The 17,733-nt window shown below is 55.7% G+C and overlaps 1 protein-coding gene across 1 annotated transcript; it reads right to left on the bottom strand.

Moving 5' to 3' along the window:
• Positions 1-9,558: 9,558 nt before the first annotated feature.
• Positions 9,559-17,473, bottom strand: LOC123442813 (cellulose synthase-like protein G3). Its single transcript, XM_045118961.1, has 5 exons — positions 16,785-17,473; positions 11,406-11,504; positions 11,190-11,321; positions 10,893-11,105; positions 9,559-10,797 (listed from the first exon to the last, which is right to left on the bottom strand). The coding sequence occupies exons 1-5, from the start codon at positions 17,352-17,354 to the stop codon at positions 9,631-9,633; spliced, it is 2,181 nt and encodes a 726-aa protein (XP_044974896.1). The 5' UTR covers positions 17,355-17,473; the 3' UTR covers positions 9,559-9,630.
• Positions 17,474-17,733: the final 260 nt, after the last annotated feature.

Here is a 17,733-nt window from a genome sequence, read left to right as displayed (position 1 = left end):
TAAACACATGGCATGATCATTAGGCAGGAGATCATGGGATGAGAAGATGATTAGGAGAGTGGCAAGAATTAATGGGGATCAATCACATGCAAAACAATCAGACAGACAATAGTCACTCCAAGCATCACAAGCATTCACAAAAAAAATTTAATTGGTCCTAAATTTTGAAACAAGTTACTTAATCAGGAAAGCCAAAATTTGGGGTGTGACACAAACTCTTGGGGTTCTTCGTAGCCGCCCACGGCATCGAAGCGAACCCTGAGAAGATCAGCACCATCGAGCGGATGGTGCGGCCGGCTCGGATCCTCGACGTCCAGAAGTTCGCCGGTTGCTTGGCATCCCTCAGCCGGTTCGTCAGCCGGCTTGGCGAGAAGGCCCTTCCACTCTACCAGCTCATGAAGAAGAAGACGAAGTTCGAGTGGAACGACCAGGCGGACGAAGCCTTCCGCGACCTCAAGCGGGTAATCTCGAGCGTGCCAATCTTGGCAGCCCCATCTGAAAGGGAACCCATACTCATATACATCGCGGCGACCACTCGCGTGGTCAGCGTAGTGTTGGTAGTTCAGCGCAAAGAGGAAGGCAAGGCCCTGCCAGTGCAGCGCCCTGTCTACTACCTTAGCGAGGTCTTGTCCGCCTCTAAGCAGAACTACCCTCATTATCAGGAAATGTGTTATGGTGTTTATCTTGCTGGAAAGAAATTAAAACAATACTTCCAAGAGCATGCCATCACTGTGGTGAGCACTGCTCCGCTCTCAGAGATCATGGGCAACCGTGATGCCACTGGTAGAATTGCCAAATGGTCCATCGCCATGGCAGACCATGATATTCGGTATGAGCCTCGCACCGCCATCAAATCACAGGTGGTGGCCGACTTCCTAGTCAACTGGGCTGAGACCCAGTTCGAGTTGCCGCCTCCAGACTCCACGCATTGGCGGATGCACTTCGACGGCTCGAAGATGCGGACAGGACTGGGAGCCGGCATCAACTTGACATCCCCGAAAGGGGACCATCTCAAGTACGCTCTCCAGATCCATTTCGCCGCCTCCAACAACGTCGCCAAGTACGAAGCACTGGCTCATGGCCTCCGGCTTGCCAAGGAGATTGGCATCCGGTGGCTCATATGTTTCGGCGATTCAGACTTGGTGGTGCAGCAGGTCTCTGGCGAATGGGACGCCAGGGACGCCAACATGGCGAGCTACCACTTCCTCATCCAGCAGCTCAGCGGCCCCTTCGAGGGTTGTGAGTTCCACCATGTTCCGAGGGCGGAAAATGAGGCAGCCGATACACTGGCGAAGATCGGCTCCACGAGGCAGGCCATCCCAGCCGGCGTCTCCCTCGAGCAACTCCACAAGCCGTCTATCAAGTCGTCTCCTGAGTCGGCATCAATCTTCGTACCGGCCGACTCTACGATACAAGTGCCGCCGGCTCCGCCAGTTTCGCCGGCTGTGGACCCCACGCCGGCTGTGCTGGCAGCACCGGCTCCAAATGCGGCACCGACTGAGTCTACGGTGCAAGCGCCGTCGGCTCCACCAACTACGCCGGCTTTGGATCCTAATCCGGCTCCATTGGTCCGACCGACTCCAATAGCGGCACCAGCTACAACGACAACCCCGACTCTATCCAGGCTCGAATCCTCCCAGTGGGTGGACGTCATGGAGATAGACGGTGAGCTGGCTGCAGTAATAACACCATCAAGATCAGGGGCTGCAGAAGCCCCCAACAGTCAAAACGAAGCAGAGGCGGCCCTTGTGTCGGCTCCATCATGGGCTCAGGCCATTCTGGCCTTCCTTCTTCGCGGCGAACTTCCTTAGAATGAGGCGGAGGCGAGACAGATCCAGTGCAGGTCCGCCGCCTACGCCATCATCAATCGCGAACTTGTGCGATGCAACACGACCGGCGTGTTCCAACGCTGCGTCGAATCAGAAAAAGGGCAGGAGATCCTCAGAGACATCCACTAGGGGGGTGTGGGCATCATGCCGCCTCCAGAACCCTGGTGGCCAAAGCAGTCCGCCATGGATTCTACTGTCCCACGGCCCTCGAGGAGGCCGTGGATCTGGTGGACAAATGCGAAGGCTGCCAACGCTTCAGTGCACAAAGCCATATGCCGCCTTCAGCGCTGAAAACCATTCCCTTATCATGGCCATTCGTCGTCTGGGGACTGGACATGGTCGGGCCCTTCAAGACGGCTCGCGGAGGGATGACACATCTTTTGGTAGCCGTCGACAAGTTCACCAAATGGATCGAAGCCAGGCCTATCAAGAAGCTTGACGGCCCCACTGCTGTCAGGTTCATCACAGACATCTCTGTCCGATATGGCGTTCCCCATAGCATCATCACCGACAATGGCACCAACTTCATCAAAGGCGCCCTGGCGCTCTACTGTTCCAAGGTAGGCATCCGGCTCGACTTGGCCTCAGTGGCACACCCTCAGTCAAACGGCCAAGCAGAGAGGGCCAATGGCCTGATCCTAGCCGGCATCAAGCCAAGGCTAGTGGCACCACTCGCCAGGTCAGCTGGCTGCTAGATTGAAGAACTGTCGGCTGTGCTATGGAGCCTCCGCACCACTCCCAACCGGTCAACCGGCTTCACTCCATTCTTTCTGGTATATGGGTCTGAGGCTCTTATCCCCACGGATGTCGAGTTCGACTCGCCTCGGGTCACCCTATACACAGAAACAGAGGCGAAGGAGGCCAGAGAAGACGGTGTGGATCTCCTCGAAGAACCAAGGGACTTGGCTTTGAGCCGGACGGCCATCTACCAACAGAAGCTGAGATACTACCACAGCAAAAGGATCAGGCCTCTCTCTTTCAGAGAGGGAGACTTGGTCCTCAGAAGAATCCAACGCACTGCCGGCCAGCACAATCTCTCACCCCCCTGGGAGGGACCCTTCATCATCAATAGGGTGCTGCACAACAACGCTTACTACCTGATTGACGCCCAGAAGCCAAGGAAGCGCAAGAGGGACGACTCCGGCGAAGAAACGGAGCTCCCATGGAACGCGGCGTTGCTTCGCCCGTTCTATTGCTAAAAGGCAGAAGACAAGCAAAGGAAAGAGCATGCACATGTATCTTCCTCCCTCTTCAGGGAACAACGAAGGCAATAAAAAGAACATGCTCCATGTTTCTTTTTTTTCAAGAGTTCTCACTTAGTGTACGGGCTACACAGCGTACCACCTCTTGCCAGCTTAATCAAGCTCGGAGGCTACGCAGCGCAGCCCCTTGCTAGCTTTAAACAAGCTCGGGGGCTCGCCAGCCGCATGAACGGTCCACCCTTATAACGGACACATAGTGTATCGGCTAACCCCTGGTCCGTCGCTTGAGCCTGCGGGCTGACTCCAGTCGCTTGGTTCGTGATATGATGTCAGGTAAGGTCGAATACATGCAAAGTCCGGCTATACTTGGGACGACCGGCTCGGGCTGGCTCGATCGTATATACGATCTCATTCAAGACTCAAGACGGCCTCTGACTGCCGGGAACAACAAATATGATAAAAAGAGCATGCTCCATGCTTCTTCTTACTAAAGAGTTTTCACTCAGTGTACGGGCTACACCGCGCACCACCTCTTGCTGGCTTAATCAAGCTCGGAGGCTACGCAGTGCGGCCCCTTGCTAGCTTTAAACAAGCTCGGGAGCTCGCCAGCCGCTCGGACGGTCAATCCTTGTAGACGGGCACATAGTGTACCGGCTGACTCCTGGTCCGTCGCTCGAGCCTGCGGGCTGACTCTGGTCGCTCGGTTCGCGATATGACGCCAGGTAAGGTCAAATACATGCACAGTCCCGCTATACTAGCGACGACCGGCTCGAGTTGGCTCATTCAAGCCGGCCTCTGATTGGCTTATGTCTTGTTCTTTACGTCTTGATGGCTTCGGATAAGAGAAGTCAACCAGGAATCAAAAGACGGGATCATAAGACAAACACGCTTGGTGACGAATATAATGCTGAATATATACATTCATAAAAGCATTGGCCCACGGCCCACGTTCGTTACATCCCCCCGGGAGTAGAACCAAAAACACAGAAGGACACCAGTTACGGGACATCGGCCTCAGTGGTCGTCTCGGCTGCTGCTCCTGATGTGGTGGCATCACCGCCTCCGGCTTCTCCCGAGGTGGTTGCGCCGTCTCCCCCGCTGCGGCCCCCAGCTCCGTTGATCCCAGAGTCGGCATACGCCCCACCGCTGGAGGCGGCTGCAGATTCCGCAGCCTGAACCGCCTCGTCAGAGCTGCCGTCGGCGTCATAGGGTTGAAGGCCGTGTAGATCTTCAGCAATCACGCCGCCATCTTCATCCTGCTCCAAGACGAAGTCATCCCAGGCTGTGTACTCGGCGACGGCGCTGGCTCTCACCCGGAGCTCCTCCTCCATGCCTTGCAGCTCCGCTCTGAGCCATCGCGCTGGGCAGCCAGCTTGCCCAAGTTCAGGTTCCGATATCATGACTTGGCCAAGCACAGGGCCATATAAGCCCCAGACCGCGCTGCGGAGGCATGCCAGGCATCCAGGCGCCCTCCACCCGTTGCAAGCCAGCGGGCAAGGCGGCTCATGGTCGTCGGCTCCACGCCCTCCGGCCACAGGGCCGCCACCATCGACGAACCTGCAACCTGGAGTTGAGTCACAGACTCGCCCAGGACGTGCAGGCGGGCCTGAAGGCCCACCCCGATCTCCTCTACGCTCCAGCCGGAGGTAGTATCTACCTCCTGCCCGGCCGCGCGGCGCTCCTCACGGCACACCTCAACGGCAGTGTCGGCTGCGACCTGGGTCTCGAGGAAGAGATCTAGGGCAACGACAACCAGGACGTAAGAACACAGCAAGAGGAGGAGGCGGCAAAAAGACCAAACCCAAAACAAGGAAAAGAGATCCACGCTGAAAGGCGCCGTTGGTCTCATGAGAGACCTCGAGGACCTCGCGCTCCCGCACCTCACTCACACGAGTGAGGCGGGTGATTTCCTCCTGGAGGGTCGCGGCGGATTCCAGCGCCTTAGCCAGCTGTGTTTGCTTCTGGGTAAGGGCTTCATCCTTCTCCCTCAAGGCGGCGTCCTTGAGGTCCACCTCATTGAGGTGAAGCGACGCGAGGCGGTCCACGTCGGCAGAGTAGGAGGCCTCCTTCTCCTGCAGCGTGGCCCGCAGCCGCTCCAACTCGACCCGGCCAGCTGCCTCGAGCTCCTTCTTCTCCGCCTGAAGAAGGTCCAGCTGCTCTTGGAGCCGGCCTCCGGCGTCGCGCAGGGCATCACGCTCCGCGGCAACCTCGCCTAGCCGGGCTTCAAGCTCGGCGATCCGGCTATCAGCCCCCAAGTGCTGGTCCCGAAGCTCGTTGTACGCCTGTACCTGAGCATCGTAAAGCGCCTGCCAAAGGGGAGAGAAAGGGAACATGATTAAGATTCGACCTGGTTAAAAGCCTAACCAGCCCGATTCTCGGGGCTACACCCAGTGGGTGCGCTTGCGCGCCCCCACTGAAGAAAACTGTGAAGGGAAAAAGGCCTCCAAGAGATTCGGACCGGTTGGCAATCAACCCGCCCGATTCTCAGGGGCTGCACCCAGTGGGTGCGCTGTCGCGCCCCCACTGACGTCAAGAGAAGAGAAAAAAGTGCAAAGAAAAACCAAAAAAGGCAAGGCCTACCTGGGTGCAGGCTTCCAGGCGCTCCATGTCGCCGCATACCACGCGGGCCGTCTGCTCCACCTTCGACCGGCCGCTGGAAAACAGCGTCACCAGCTCCGGTACACCGGAAAGAATGGTGTCGGCGGGCATTCGCAGGCGGGCCAAGTTCTCCGCCCGCCATGTCTTCATGGGCCGGCTCCCAGCCCGGCCCCTGGCCCTTGGCGCAACAGGGCCATGCTGGGGAACGACGATCGCGCCGGCTCCTGGTGCCGGCTCGACGGTCGGCTAGGGCGCCGTCCCAACCAGCGCTACCTCCCCCGTAGGAGGTGGATGAGCTATGTTCGGCGCATCCATGGTCGCCCCTGGGGCATCAGGGGCCGCGTCCGGCGCGGTCAGATCCAGCACCGGCGCGTCAGGAGCCGCTTCGGCCCTGGGAGAAACCGGGATCGTCTCCAGGTCCACCTGCTCCGGGGCTGCCGGTTCAGACGGCTGGGCCCCTTCGGTCCTTGGGGCCGGCCTGGAGGTGGCCTCGCTAGCTGGCTCCTCCACACGGGCATGTGCGGAGGTGTCCTGTCTAGCCTTCGCACGCTTCTCCGTCGGCCTCTCGACCCGGCTGGGGCGAGGCTGACCCACGACGGCCTTCCCCGCAGCCGTGTCCCACCGGCGCTTGGACTCTATCTCGAGCTCCCTCTCGGCAGCATCAGCTGCTGCCGAGCCGGCCCGCTCGGCTGCGGAGGCGGTGTCTTCATCCGCATGCTCCGCCTCCCTGTCAAGCCAAGCTTCCCAGGAACAAAGGTCGTCTCAAGGTGAGGAAGGGAAAAGAGGAGGAAACCATACCCTGCAACTACCGGGACCTGCCTCCGGCCACCGCCACGGCGCCTCTTGACGCCGTCTGCTCGCTGCCCGGCTGGAGGACCCGGCGCGGTCGCTTAGAGGCCGGCCGGGAAGCTGTGGCACCCTTGCCCTTCTTCCCGGCTGCCTCGTCAGCAGCGGTCGCTCCGCCACCTTGACGCCGGCCACGCGTCAGCAGTGAGCTGGTGACCTCCTCCACCTCGTCGGAGTCTTCCTCGAAGGCTGCATCAGAACAGAATGAGGCTTCCTCATCATTGCCCGTTGAGTCTGCTACGGCGTGCCGCGAATACTCACCAGACGACTCGGTCCCTTCCGACTCCAGGGGATCTTCCGAGCCGGCGGAGGAGTCTGAGCGGGGCTCCATCGCACCCTCGTCCTCCATCTCGGAGGCATCGGACACCTCCACGTCAGGAGCAGGCTGACAGAGGGACCCCTGCAGGGTCTTGAACATCTACAAAAAAGGAATTCGACCAGGCTCGACAGCGCCACCGGCTCCAAGACAAAACAACAGGGAAGAACGGAGTAAGGCTACCATCGGAGGTGGGTGAGCCCGGTTGAACGGGGGCATCCCCCATGTCCATTCCCCGCCCTCATCCATGCGGGCGGTGGAGATCAGGTTCACCCGTCGCGCCACAGCGCCCGGGGTGAACCTCTTGGCGGACAGCCGCATGGATCAAGCCGGCCGCTCATCTGGCAGACCAGATGCGGCCGCCTCTACAGAGGCAGAATCCGGTGGACCACCATGGTGGCGAGAAGGTCGCGGCCGAGGAGGCCGCTCTTCCCCAAGATGTCGAGGTGGGCATAGATAAGCGCCACCTCAGGATGCGGCTTGGGAGTCTTCGCATCCCAGTTCCGCCCGTCGGAGGAGCGATGGCGAACGGGGGCATGTTGAGGGCGTCCTGGGCCGGGTCGGCGCCCTTCACGTAGAAGAAACCCTTCTACCAATGCTTGATGGAGTCTTGCAGAGGCATCTGGGGAAGCCGGACTTCAGGCGGTGATGCACCAATGCGGCCCCGCACGGCGTCATGGGGCGCGGCCCCTTGAGCTTCTCCGCCTCAGATTTCTCCATGGCGATGGACTGTTGCTTGAAGAAGAACAGGCTGCGCCACAGATCGACGCGAGGCTCGATCCCCACGAAGCCCTCGCACAAGACCACAAAGGCGACCAACTGCAGTAGGGCGTTCGGCGCCAGATGGTGCGGCTGCAGGCCGAAGAACTGGAGCCATTCGGCGAAGAAGGAGCTAGCCGGGAGCCCGAAGCCCCGGTGGAAGTGCTCGACGAAGACCACAACCTCTCCCGCGGCGGGTGCGGGAGCGGTCTCAGAGCTGGGAAGGCGCACCGACACTTGGGAGGCCGGGGGAAGCAGTCGATGGTGACGAAGCGCATCGATGTGCCCCTCGTCGACGTCGCTACCCAGCCAGGCCCCCTGCGAGGACGCCTGCTGCGCCGACGACTTCTTCGAGGAAGATCCGTCGGCCATGGCTGCGGGTGGCGAGAGCTCGAAGCGGTCGACGGAGGTCTAGACGGCGAAGATGAAGAAGACAAAGGGCGCGAGCTTTTCTTCTCAGGAAGCAAGGAGGAAGAGAGCACGGAGCAGGGCGAGAAGAGGGGGCGAATGGCCTCTTCAAACCCTCGCGTCCCATTTAAACCCCCACGAAGCGTCGTGGGGAGAGATCCGGTGTGCGCCGGGCTCCATTAATTCCGCTTATTACGGGCGTAGCGCCCCCCTAAGCCCAACCGTCGCGGAGTAAATCCGCAGAGGATCTCCCGCGCGGTGGCCGAGGGGGCGTCGTTGCGGGACCCAGGGCCCAGGCCCGGTCCCGCCAGCAGTAATCGCCATCATTACGCCAGGCGGGGCCTGACACGTGGCGTTCTTCGGGCCAGTTACGACTGGACCGAGGCGTCGCTTCGAAGCTACCCGGTTCCGAAGCCGGCGTCCTTCGCCGCGAACAACAGCCAAAATATCAAGACAAATCAACAAGCCGGTGAGGCCGCCCGCCAGCAGGCTGACGGCCTCGCCAGCTTCGGGGACTCCTGTCGGGGGATAACCCCGGGGTAGGGTCATCAAGCATGTTCCTTCAGTTCCGGCCCGATGGACGTGAAGGTATGGAGATGTCCAAGGCCCAAGTCTTCTGACCGGCTAGGCATCACCTGCCGGCTGGAAGACGAGGCGGCCACCTTTCTGGCCGGCCAGGCAACCCCTGCCGGTTAGAATCCAGGCGGCCTCCCCTTCAGAGCCGGCCTGGTCCCGCCAGCCGGACTGAGGAGGAGACGGCCACCCTCGAGCCGGCTGACCAAGCAGGCTAGCCGACCGAGGATCACAAGTCACATCAGATCGTAGGTCAGGAAGAGACCTCACGATTAAAGGTAGCTACGCGTCAGCAAAGTACAGGACCAGGGCGCCCGGCAGGTACGAGCGTCGACGGCCACCCCGCTGACCTACCTCGGCTCTGATCCATCACCTAGCATAGTGTCGGACCGTCACACTCCCACTCCATTACTGCACTCGGCGTGGGGAACAGTGGAGACGGTCGTACTGCCTGCCCATGAAGAATCTCGCGGGGCAACGCTTGACGGACAACGCGTGCTCAGCGTCAACCTTACGCGGGAGCCCCATTGGCCAGCCGGCGGGTCCCACCAGCAATCGAGACCATGGAGCCGTCGGGCCCCTGATCGACAAGACAAGACCCTTGTGGGCTCCTGGCCAGCCGGCGAAGCAGCCAGCCGGGTCCCACGTCTGTATCCTTTATCCATATTGTAGGCCGGCGGGTTCGTCTATAAAACCCCCCGGTCGCCCCCCATGCAGAGGGGCCGATGACTCACCAGTCATTCAACTCTACACACTCACCAACCCACAGAGAGAGAGAGAGGTAGAGACGAGCCGGCTGCTCCCCTCTTCCTCCTCCCAACACAGCTTCAGGAGCGACATTGTACTCTGTTCCCATACATCAGACACACCAGCAGTATTAGGGGTATTATCTCTACGGAGAGCCCTGAACCTGGGTACATCGTGCGTTTCATGCGTGTACGAACCTCGTTCCCAGCACCCACATTTATTCCTTCGGTTTTCACCGACTTTAGCCTACCTATGACATATGTTGTGAGTATTCACCGACAATGAAGTATGACTAATTTTATGAAGTAGAGTAGTTTCAAACATGCTGTTAGGTCTCACTTAAGTGGTCGGCTTAACCAAACAAGCAAAGCAGAGCGGCAACCATGGCGACGGATATTGCCGTGATCCGCGCTGGAACTCTTGCAGCATCCCGCCTGAGGAACATCCCCTGCAGCAGCGGATAGCTCAGTGCCACGACGTAGCAGAGGAGGAACAGCTCGCCGGACACGCTGCCGCCCCCGCCGACCATCTTCCACACCCCGCCGAGGAGCGCTGCGGCGTTGAGCAGGCAGAGCGTGGTGGCCGGCAGGAGCAGCGCCGAGCATCCGGCGAAGTCGAACACGCCGTCCCGGTACAGCCTGTCGTCGGACGCCTTGCTGGTGAGGTCGAAGTCCACCGCCCGGCTGCCGGCGCCGGCCAGGCTGAGGGCAACGCGGAGGCAGGCGAAGAGCTGGCCCGTGACGGCGTTGAGCGCCCAAAACCTCTGCTCGTCCCACCACGTCCTCGCCGCCAGCCCGCGCTTCGCCACCGACACCTCCACCAGGTGCTGCAGCGACGACGACACGAACACGGCGCCGAACCAGGGCGTCGACGCCCCGGGAAACGACGTGCCGCCACGGAAGAAACAGAGCTGCGGCACGGTGGCGTAGCAGAGCACGGGGAAGGCGTACAGGGCCATGAAGGCGTAGTAGGCGAAGCCCATGCTCTGAGGCACGGAGACGGCGGCGGAGGCGAAGGGGCAGTGCCTGGAGAGGCCGACGGCGAGCATGCCGGACATCCACCGCTTGTTCTGCACCAGCGCGTCGTTGAGGTTGGTGGGCACGCTGCCGAGGAACGGCGGCCTCGACGCCGTCGCCGGGAAGCAGTAGACGGACGTCCATCCTCGGCAGTAGAGCTGCCGGTAGCCGGTGAAGTAGTCCTCCACCACCGACTGGTACAAGAAGCCGACCTCCTCGCCCCATTCCGTGCCCGGCTCGTACGCACAGGACACCACGAACTCTGCATCCTGTGGGAGAACATCACGCGCAACCGTCGTGCTCCCGTTCCCGGCCGACCGGCGCAGCGACGCTATGTGACCATTGGAGACGCCGAACCTTCTCTTCAGCTCGCCGACCTCCATGCCGGAGAACTGACCCTGCGAGCTGGCCGGCCGGGCGCCGTAGAGGGCGTCTCTTCGGGCGCAGAAGCCGGTGCCGGAGAGGATCGGGCCCCGGAGGCCGTCCAAACCTTTCCACCGCGTCTGCAGCCGGTCGATCGGTCCATGCATGAACCAAGATTTACTCAACGTACATATACTAGTTAAAACTGTAGGGAAGATTGATTGATTCTTCTTACCCAGAAGATGGACCTGAGCTCGTTGGCGTAGATGTCGCTACTGCTGAGATTGTGGAACATCTGAGGGAACTGCACGAAGGCGAGGTCGGCGGGGCGGCGGCCGTCGAGGTGGAAGCACATGGCCTCGAGGACGGAGCTCCTGCTGTTGCAGTACATGTCGCAGTCCAGCACCATCACGTACGGCGAGTTGCTCATCAGGCTCGACACCCGGAGCTGCATTGCACATATTGTAACAAGTAAAAGATGAGATCAACTCTAACAAGTAAGATGATCGATGGCCGAACAGTAGGTGCTCACGAGGGCGTTGAGTGCGCCGGCTTTGAAGTGGTGAGCCGACGGCCTCCGCTTCTCGCGGGACACGTAGACCAGCAAGGGCATGGCGTCCTCATCCTCGTCCCCGGAGTCGATGTTGCTGCCGTCGGTCATCATCTGACATGCATGGTGTGGGTATTAGTGCGATCTATCGATCAGCTGCGCACCGGCGGCTTCGAAATGCAACGAGGGTAACGTTACCTCGATGTGGGCGTCGTGATCTGCTTTTATCCAACTCTGAGAAAGAGCTGCGTCGTTCATCACCTCCTCCACACCCTCGTTGAACGTCTCATACATGTTCTGCAAAGTTGGAAGAAAAACAAATGTCAGGGCGATGCCGTCGGTGTCGCTACAGCCTTGGTTGCTCGGATGGGCCGCACCCCGCCGAATTAGCTGGACCAGCGCTCGAATTCAGCTGGAAGCAATTGTTGATGCTTGGGCGAGGTGCCGCCGGCACCGCAGTGAGCCGAGATGCCGCGAACCGCACGCCAATAAGACCATCTCCAACAATTCGCATAAAAATCCACTTTACAGCACGTAACGCGCCGGCATTCCAGCACACGAGTAAAAACTCAGCGCATTCAACATGCATTTCTAATCATCATAGGATATTTTAAACGATACATAGCATAGTTGCATAGATAGCCTAAATAAATAGAAAAGGGTAAAAACCGATAAAAAAAACTATATAACATATCATAGATAAAAAATCGATAAAAAACTATTCCTCATCATCGTTGTCGGACTCCGACGCGCCGGTGTCCGATTCCTCCGTTATGATGAAAGCGTCAGTCCAGCGTTCATCATTAAAGGACTAAATCGACGATTCCTTAGTTCCATCTGAAAGAGTACGGCTTGCTTCCGAGTACGCCTATCTTCACGATAGGTGGCTTGCTTCGCCCTCCTCTCCGCCCTCCTTTGCACGAAGATTCGCGCTCGTCGAGGACGTCCGGCGAAAACTGTCGGCGCCACTACCCATGGCATGCTCGTCCATCTCAGCAATGCTAAGGCGGCGCTCACGTCTCCGGTTCCGGCGACGGTACTCGTCTGTGACAACCCGTGGACGAGGCGCGAGGTTCTGCACCCACTCCGTCATCATCACCTCGGGGAAATTCATCTTCCGACGAGGCCTGTTGAGGCGCCACGCCCCCGCGTCATATGCGCGGGCGGCCTTGTGGACGGTCTCGAACGTGCCGAGGCCGAGGCGCATGTCGCCGGATCGGATCTCGATGTACAAGGTGCCTAAGGGGTGTGCGCGGACGCCGCGATAGCCCGAAGTTCCCCCGCGGCGCGGCGACATGGTGGCGCGGCGGCGGCAAGGCGAGAAAAGAGGCAGAGGGACGTGTGGCGAGGCGAGGGGGCGACAGTTTCGATGGAAGGGTGCGTGGCGGACGCTTCATTTTATAGGCGCGTTGGACGCCGCACCCCAAATCCAGCGTGCATCCGCCCGCTTTTTCCCATACACGCAACCATTTTCCACGCGCCTGACCGTCTACGCTGAAGCACGACACCGTCCCGCGTGCGTTAAAATAGTGTTTTACGTACACGCGTTCTTTAACGCCGCTGTTAGATGCTCTAACCTACAACCTGCGAGGCATTTTGCTGGAATCGAGCGAGCCAATTTTGCTGAGATTTTTTGTTGCAACCGGCATGCATTTTTTGCTACGACCAGGTGACATTTTTGCTGCGTCAAACAACCAAGGTGACGTATATCGCAAGCTCGGGTGTCGCGGAATACGGTATTTATTTGATACTTGTTGCTTCAAACTGCCTGAGCTTCACACATACAAGCAACCAAGCAGCTACGCAACAGGCCAGTCCGTTTAAACATTCCAATGCCCCCGGTTTGGGGAACCATTCCCAACCGGTTTTGTCTGGTTTTAGTACACTTTTAGAAAGTTTCTTGAACCAGTTTTTTCTATGTTCTGTTTTTTTTTTCTTTTTTTTCTCTTTTTTCTATTCTCCCATTTTTTTCTTTTTATGTTTCATGTTTTAAAAATCTTTGCAATTTCAAGATGTGCTTGTTATTAAAAGAATATTCAGGAATTTAAAATTGTTCATGGTTTCTTTATGTTTGTCAAACAATATTTGAGAACTATAAATTTTGGTCAATTTTTTAAAACATGTCTTTGTTTTACAAATTAGGAACCTCAAAATTGTTCGTAAGTTCCAAGAAATATTAGAATAAAAATAAATGTTTGAGATCTGCCTCTACTGTGTGTTTTTGAATATTTGTGCTAACCAATGATTAACTGCCGGCGGCAGCTCCAGTAGCTAGCTGCATGTGGTTTGATGTGCGAGGGTGTGTGTTCGAGTCCTTCCAGTGTCGGCCCAGTAGTGGACCCTCTGTTCGACACGCGTTCCATTTACCGGAAAACCCGGCATATAGGAGCTCCCGGGTGTCGCCACCAACGGTAGGTGCACGATGATGTGTGGGCAGTGGGCCGGTCCAATTAGCGCATCCTTGTTCGCTCCCGATCAAGGAAAAAAGGTTAGCACCTTTTGCTCTATAAGAAAGGTGATTGGGAAAAGCCCAGCAACGTCTGGCTAAAAAAATCTATGTTAGTTAAAGAAATGTAGATTTTACAAAATATTCACAAACTTAATTTTTCCTAATTTTCTTTAAAATGATCAAGAACTTAAAAAATGCTCATGATTTTTCTAAACATGTTCACGAATTTAAGTTAAAAAGAGGAAACACAAATGATATAAAAAAAGGAAATTTAAAAGGAGAATACCAACAAAAGTTGGTAAAGAGAAATGAAAATACGAAATGAAACATCAGGTTGAGCAACGAATGATGGTCACGATGGAGCATACCCTAGGATGGCTGGTGGGGTATGCCAGTGCAGTGGTGGAGCTAGCAGAGAATGGATAGGGGACAGGACAGGAAATATGATTAATTGGGGGGGCTAATTACAATTTTTTTTCTTCAATCTTAGCCCTTGGAAAAAAAATCTTCAATGTTTTCTCTAATCTTGAGGGGCGCCCCCCCCCCCACCCCAAGTGCACATAGCTCCATAGCTCCGCCGTTGTGCCAGTGTCCCATTTTTGGGCTAACCGAGTTTACATGATTTTTGAAGGATTCTCACAATTTATTTTCTGATATGTAGCGTTTGTTTCACCGGAATAAAGAGACGACGGTTCCCTAGGATTGTGTCAGATTTGATTCCATTAGATTTATGTCTCGACCACTTGTCACAGACTTGGCTATTCTACGGAATCCCACCTGCCTATCTATGCTTATGTTATGTACCATTGTCGAGCCATATGGTGATGGTCTATCTATGCTTTTGTTATGTACCATTGTCGAGCCATATGGTGATGGTCCTGCTAGATGCCTATGTTGTGATTTGTATTCCTTTGATTATTGACTTTGAGACATGAAACACCGTGTGAATAACATGCCCAACACGACTAGTGACGTAACTAGCGGGGGTGTGTCGAGGTGTGCCTTGCACACTCAGAATTTTTTCCCTCCCTCGAAGTGCACATAGATCCGCCATTGTGCCAGTGTCCCATTTCCGGGCTAATTGGGTTTATATGATTTTTGAAGGATTCTCACAATTATTTTTCTCATGTGCAGCGTTTGTTTCATGGGAATAAAAGATGAGGATTCCTTAGGATTGTGTTTGATTTGGTTCCATCAGGTTTATGCCTCGACCACTTGTCACAGACTTGGCTATTCTATGGAATCCCACGTGCCTATCTATGCTTTTTTATGTACCATTGTCAATCCATATGGTGATGGTCCTGCTAGATGCCTATGTTGTCATTTATATTACCCTGATTGTTGACTTTGAGAAACGAAACAACTTGTGGTTAACAAAGCCAACATGACTAGTGACGTAACTAGCGCGGGGGGGGGGGGGGGGGTGTGCCATGCACAGTCAGAAAAAAAAAATTTGGGGGGGGGGTGCACATAGCTCCGCCATTGTGTGAGTGTCCCATTTCTGGGCTAATTGAGTTTACATGATTTTTGAAGGATTTTCAGATTATGATGTGTAGCGTTTGTTTCACGGGAATAAAAGATGAAGATTCCTTAGAATTGTGTCAAATTTGATTCCATCAGGTTTATGTCTCGGCCACTTGTCATAGACTTGGCTATTCTACGGAATACCACCTGCCTATCTATGCTTTTGTTATGTAACATTGTCGAATCATATGGTGATGGTCCTGCTAGATGCCTATGTTGTAATTTGTTTTCCTCTGATTATTGACTTTGAGACACGAAACAACGTGTGTGGATAACAAGGCCAACACAACTAATGACATAATTAGCGGGGGTGTGTGAGGTTGTGCCGTGCACACTTAGATTTTTCTTTTGAGGGGGGGGGGGGGGGGGACAAAATGCACATAGCTCCGTCATTGTGCCAGTGTCCCATTTCTAGGCTAATTGAGTTTACATGATTTTTGAAGGATTCTCACAATTTATTTATTTTTTGATGTGTACCTTTTGTTTCATGGGAATAAAAGACGAGGATTCCTTAGGATTGTGTCAGATTTGATTCCATCAGGTTTATGTCTCGACCACTTGTCACAGACTTGGCTATTCTACGGAATCCCACCTGTCTATCTATGCTTTTGTTATGTACCATTATCGAGCCATATGGTGATGGTCCTGCTAGATGCCTATGTTGTGATTTGTATTTCTTTGATTATTGGCTTTGAGACACGAAACAACGTGTGGATAACCCCGCGCGGCGGGGGGGGGGGGGGTGTTGTTCCATGCACACTCAGAATTTGTCAACATTAGCTGATTTTTAATGCTCATCCAAGGCAATTGGAATATATCTTGATTTTTTTGGAAGTGTTCATATCCTTTATTTTATTTTTAGGTCCGAACATGACTCTATCCCTATGACTGTCTATTGACCTCCATGTGTCTACCCGTGGCATGGGGGTGCCGCGGCACACATGTTTTGCTAGTTTGGAGCAAACGACATTTAGCTGTGTCGTATAATTATTTACACACAAAAAAATGGTTGTTAAGACATGTCCACGTAAAGCTAGAGCTAAGAAATCAGTGCGATGTCTCGCCAAAACATAAAAACTCAGTGCGCGATCTATCAGCAAGGCTAGACCTACTTAAACTAACGTACAATTTTTACGTAATTGAAAGTGTGAAGACTTGGGATTGGATTAAAGGGGTGGGAGAACCCCACACCCATGAAAAGCAGGGGGGGGGGGGGGGGGGGGGGGGCAAGAGGATTAGTTAGGAATGTTACGTAAGATTTAGTAGAAGAATTACGTAGGTCTAGCATTTTTGGCGATCTATGATGGGTTTAGCCCAAAATACTGCAGGTTTTCTTTCAAAAATATTACTGCTGCGAGTTTGTAATACTACCGTGTAGACGCGGAGCACGGCAGGTTATTTTCAAAGTTTAGTCTGCTGACCGTGGACAAATGCAGCACTCACTCAGCCATCAGTGAACCGTCTGTGACGTCGACAAGTACTATGCTTTGCTGAAGTTGTACACCCAAACAAAAGCCGTCGTAAACATGATCTGTTAATGGATCACTCTACATATATAGGAGTATACGCAATTCTTACTGCTGCTGAATCAATCATATACGCACCTTGATCCTCAGCATGTCGTCGTCGAGCTCTTGGCGGTGGTGACCGCCGAGGTCGAGCTGGTCGTCGCCGGCGAAGAACCTGTCGGGGCACGGGCACCGCACGCCGTACTTCCTGCAGAAGGGCACCCAGGCCCTGGCGAAGGCGTAGGCCTTCCTGGCAGCGAGCAGGGTCCGCGGCGACCCGGCGTCGTCGGAGAGGTACACGCTGAGCCGCCCGCCCGGGTAGTCGAGCGCCATGGCGGAGACCACCGTGCTCATCACCTTCGCCGCGGGCTCCTTGTCCGGGTCGGCCGTCACCACCATCACGTCCACGGCCGGGAGGGCGGCGCGCGAGAGCCGGGACGGGAAGGCGGCGCGGGAGACGGGACGCCACATGGGCGCCTGCGACAGCGCCCACAGGAAGAGGAGCGCCAGGTCGGCCGCCAGCATCACGTGGGCGCCGCGGTGGGCGATGGCCGCGGCGGCGAGCGCCACGTGGAGGGCGGCGAGGAGGCGGTTGACGGTGGCGAGGGGCTGGTCCGTTTGCACGGTGTTGAGCTGGAGCGGCGCGTCCTGCGACGGCGCCGCCATTATTCCCGTTTCGCGTTGGATAGCAGAGCAGGAAGCTCAGAGAAGAAAAGGGGAATCTTGTGCCGCCGGTCTCCAAGACCAGTCGGCAGTCACAGTGTCAAACCGCAGAAGGAAATGGCGTACCCAAGTTGCTCTCCTTGACTTTATTTATACAGCTCCTGCGCAAGCACGTGGGAAATAATCTCGATGCATGTTTAATTTTTGAATTTATTTTTTGCACCAATGCAGATGTATTTTAGTAATTGTTTATATATATCACTGCTCCGCTCTAATTAATAAACGAGACAAAATACATTAATTATACAGTGGAGATGAGGTTATCATGAAAACTATGTGAAAACCATGTTTGAAAACGAGAAACAACATGGGTATGTTTGGT

Source organism: Hordeum vulgare, chromosome 3H (genome assembly GCF_904849725.1).
Source record: "Hordeum vulgare subsp. vulgare chromosome 3H, MorexV3_pseudomolecules_assembly, whole genome shotgun sequence".
In the NCBI taxonomy this organism is placed as follows: domain Eukaryota; kingdom Viridiplantae; phylum Streptophyta; class Magnoliopsida; order Poales; family Poaceae; genus Hordeum; species Hordeum vulgare.
The sequence above is the reverse complement of the archived record's forward strand: the minus strand, read 5'-3'. Positions and strand labels throughout refer to the sequence as shown.

Excerpts from the sequence above, each read along its gene's own strand:
- LOC123442813 (XM_045118961.1), bottom strand. The coding sequence starts at position 17,354 with ATGGCGGCGCCGTCGCAGGACGCGCCGCTCCAGCTCAACACCGTGCAA. Across the intron at positions 11,322-11,405 it reads ATCACGACGCCCACATCGAG|ATGATGACCGACGGCAGCAA; the intron begins GTAACGTTACCC and ends CATGCATGTCAG. Across the intron at positions 11,106-11,189 it reads CCGGCGCACTCAACGCCCTC|CTCCGGGTGTCGAGCCTGAT; the intron begins GTGAGCACCTAC and ends TGTGCAATGCAG.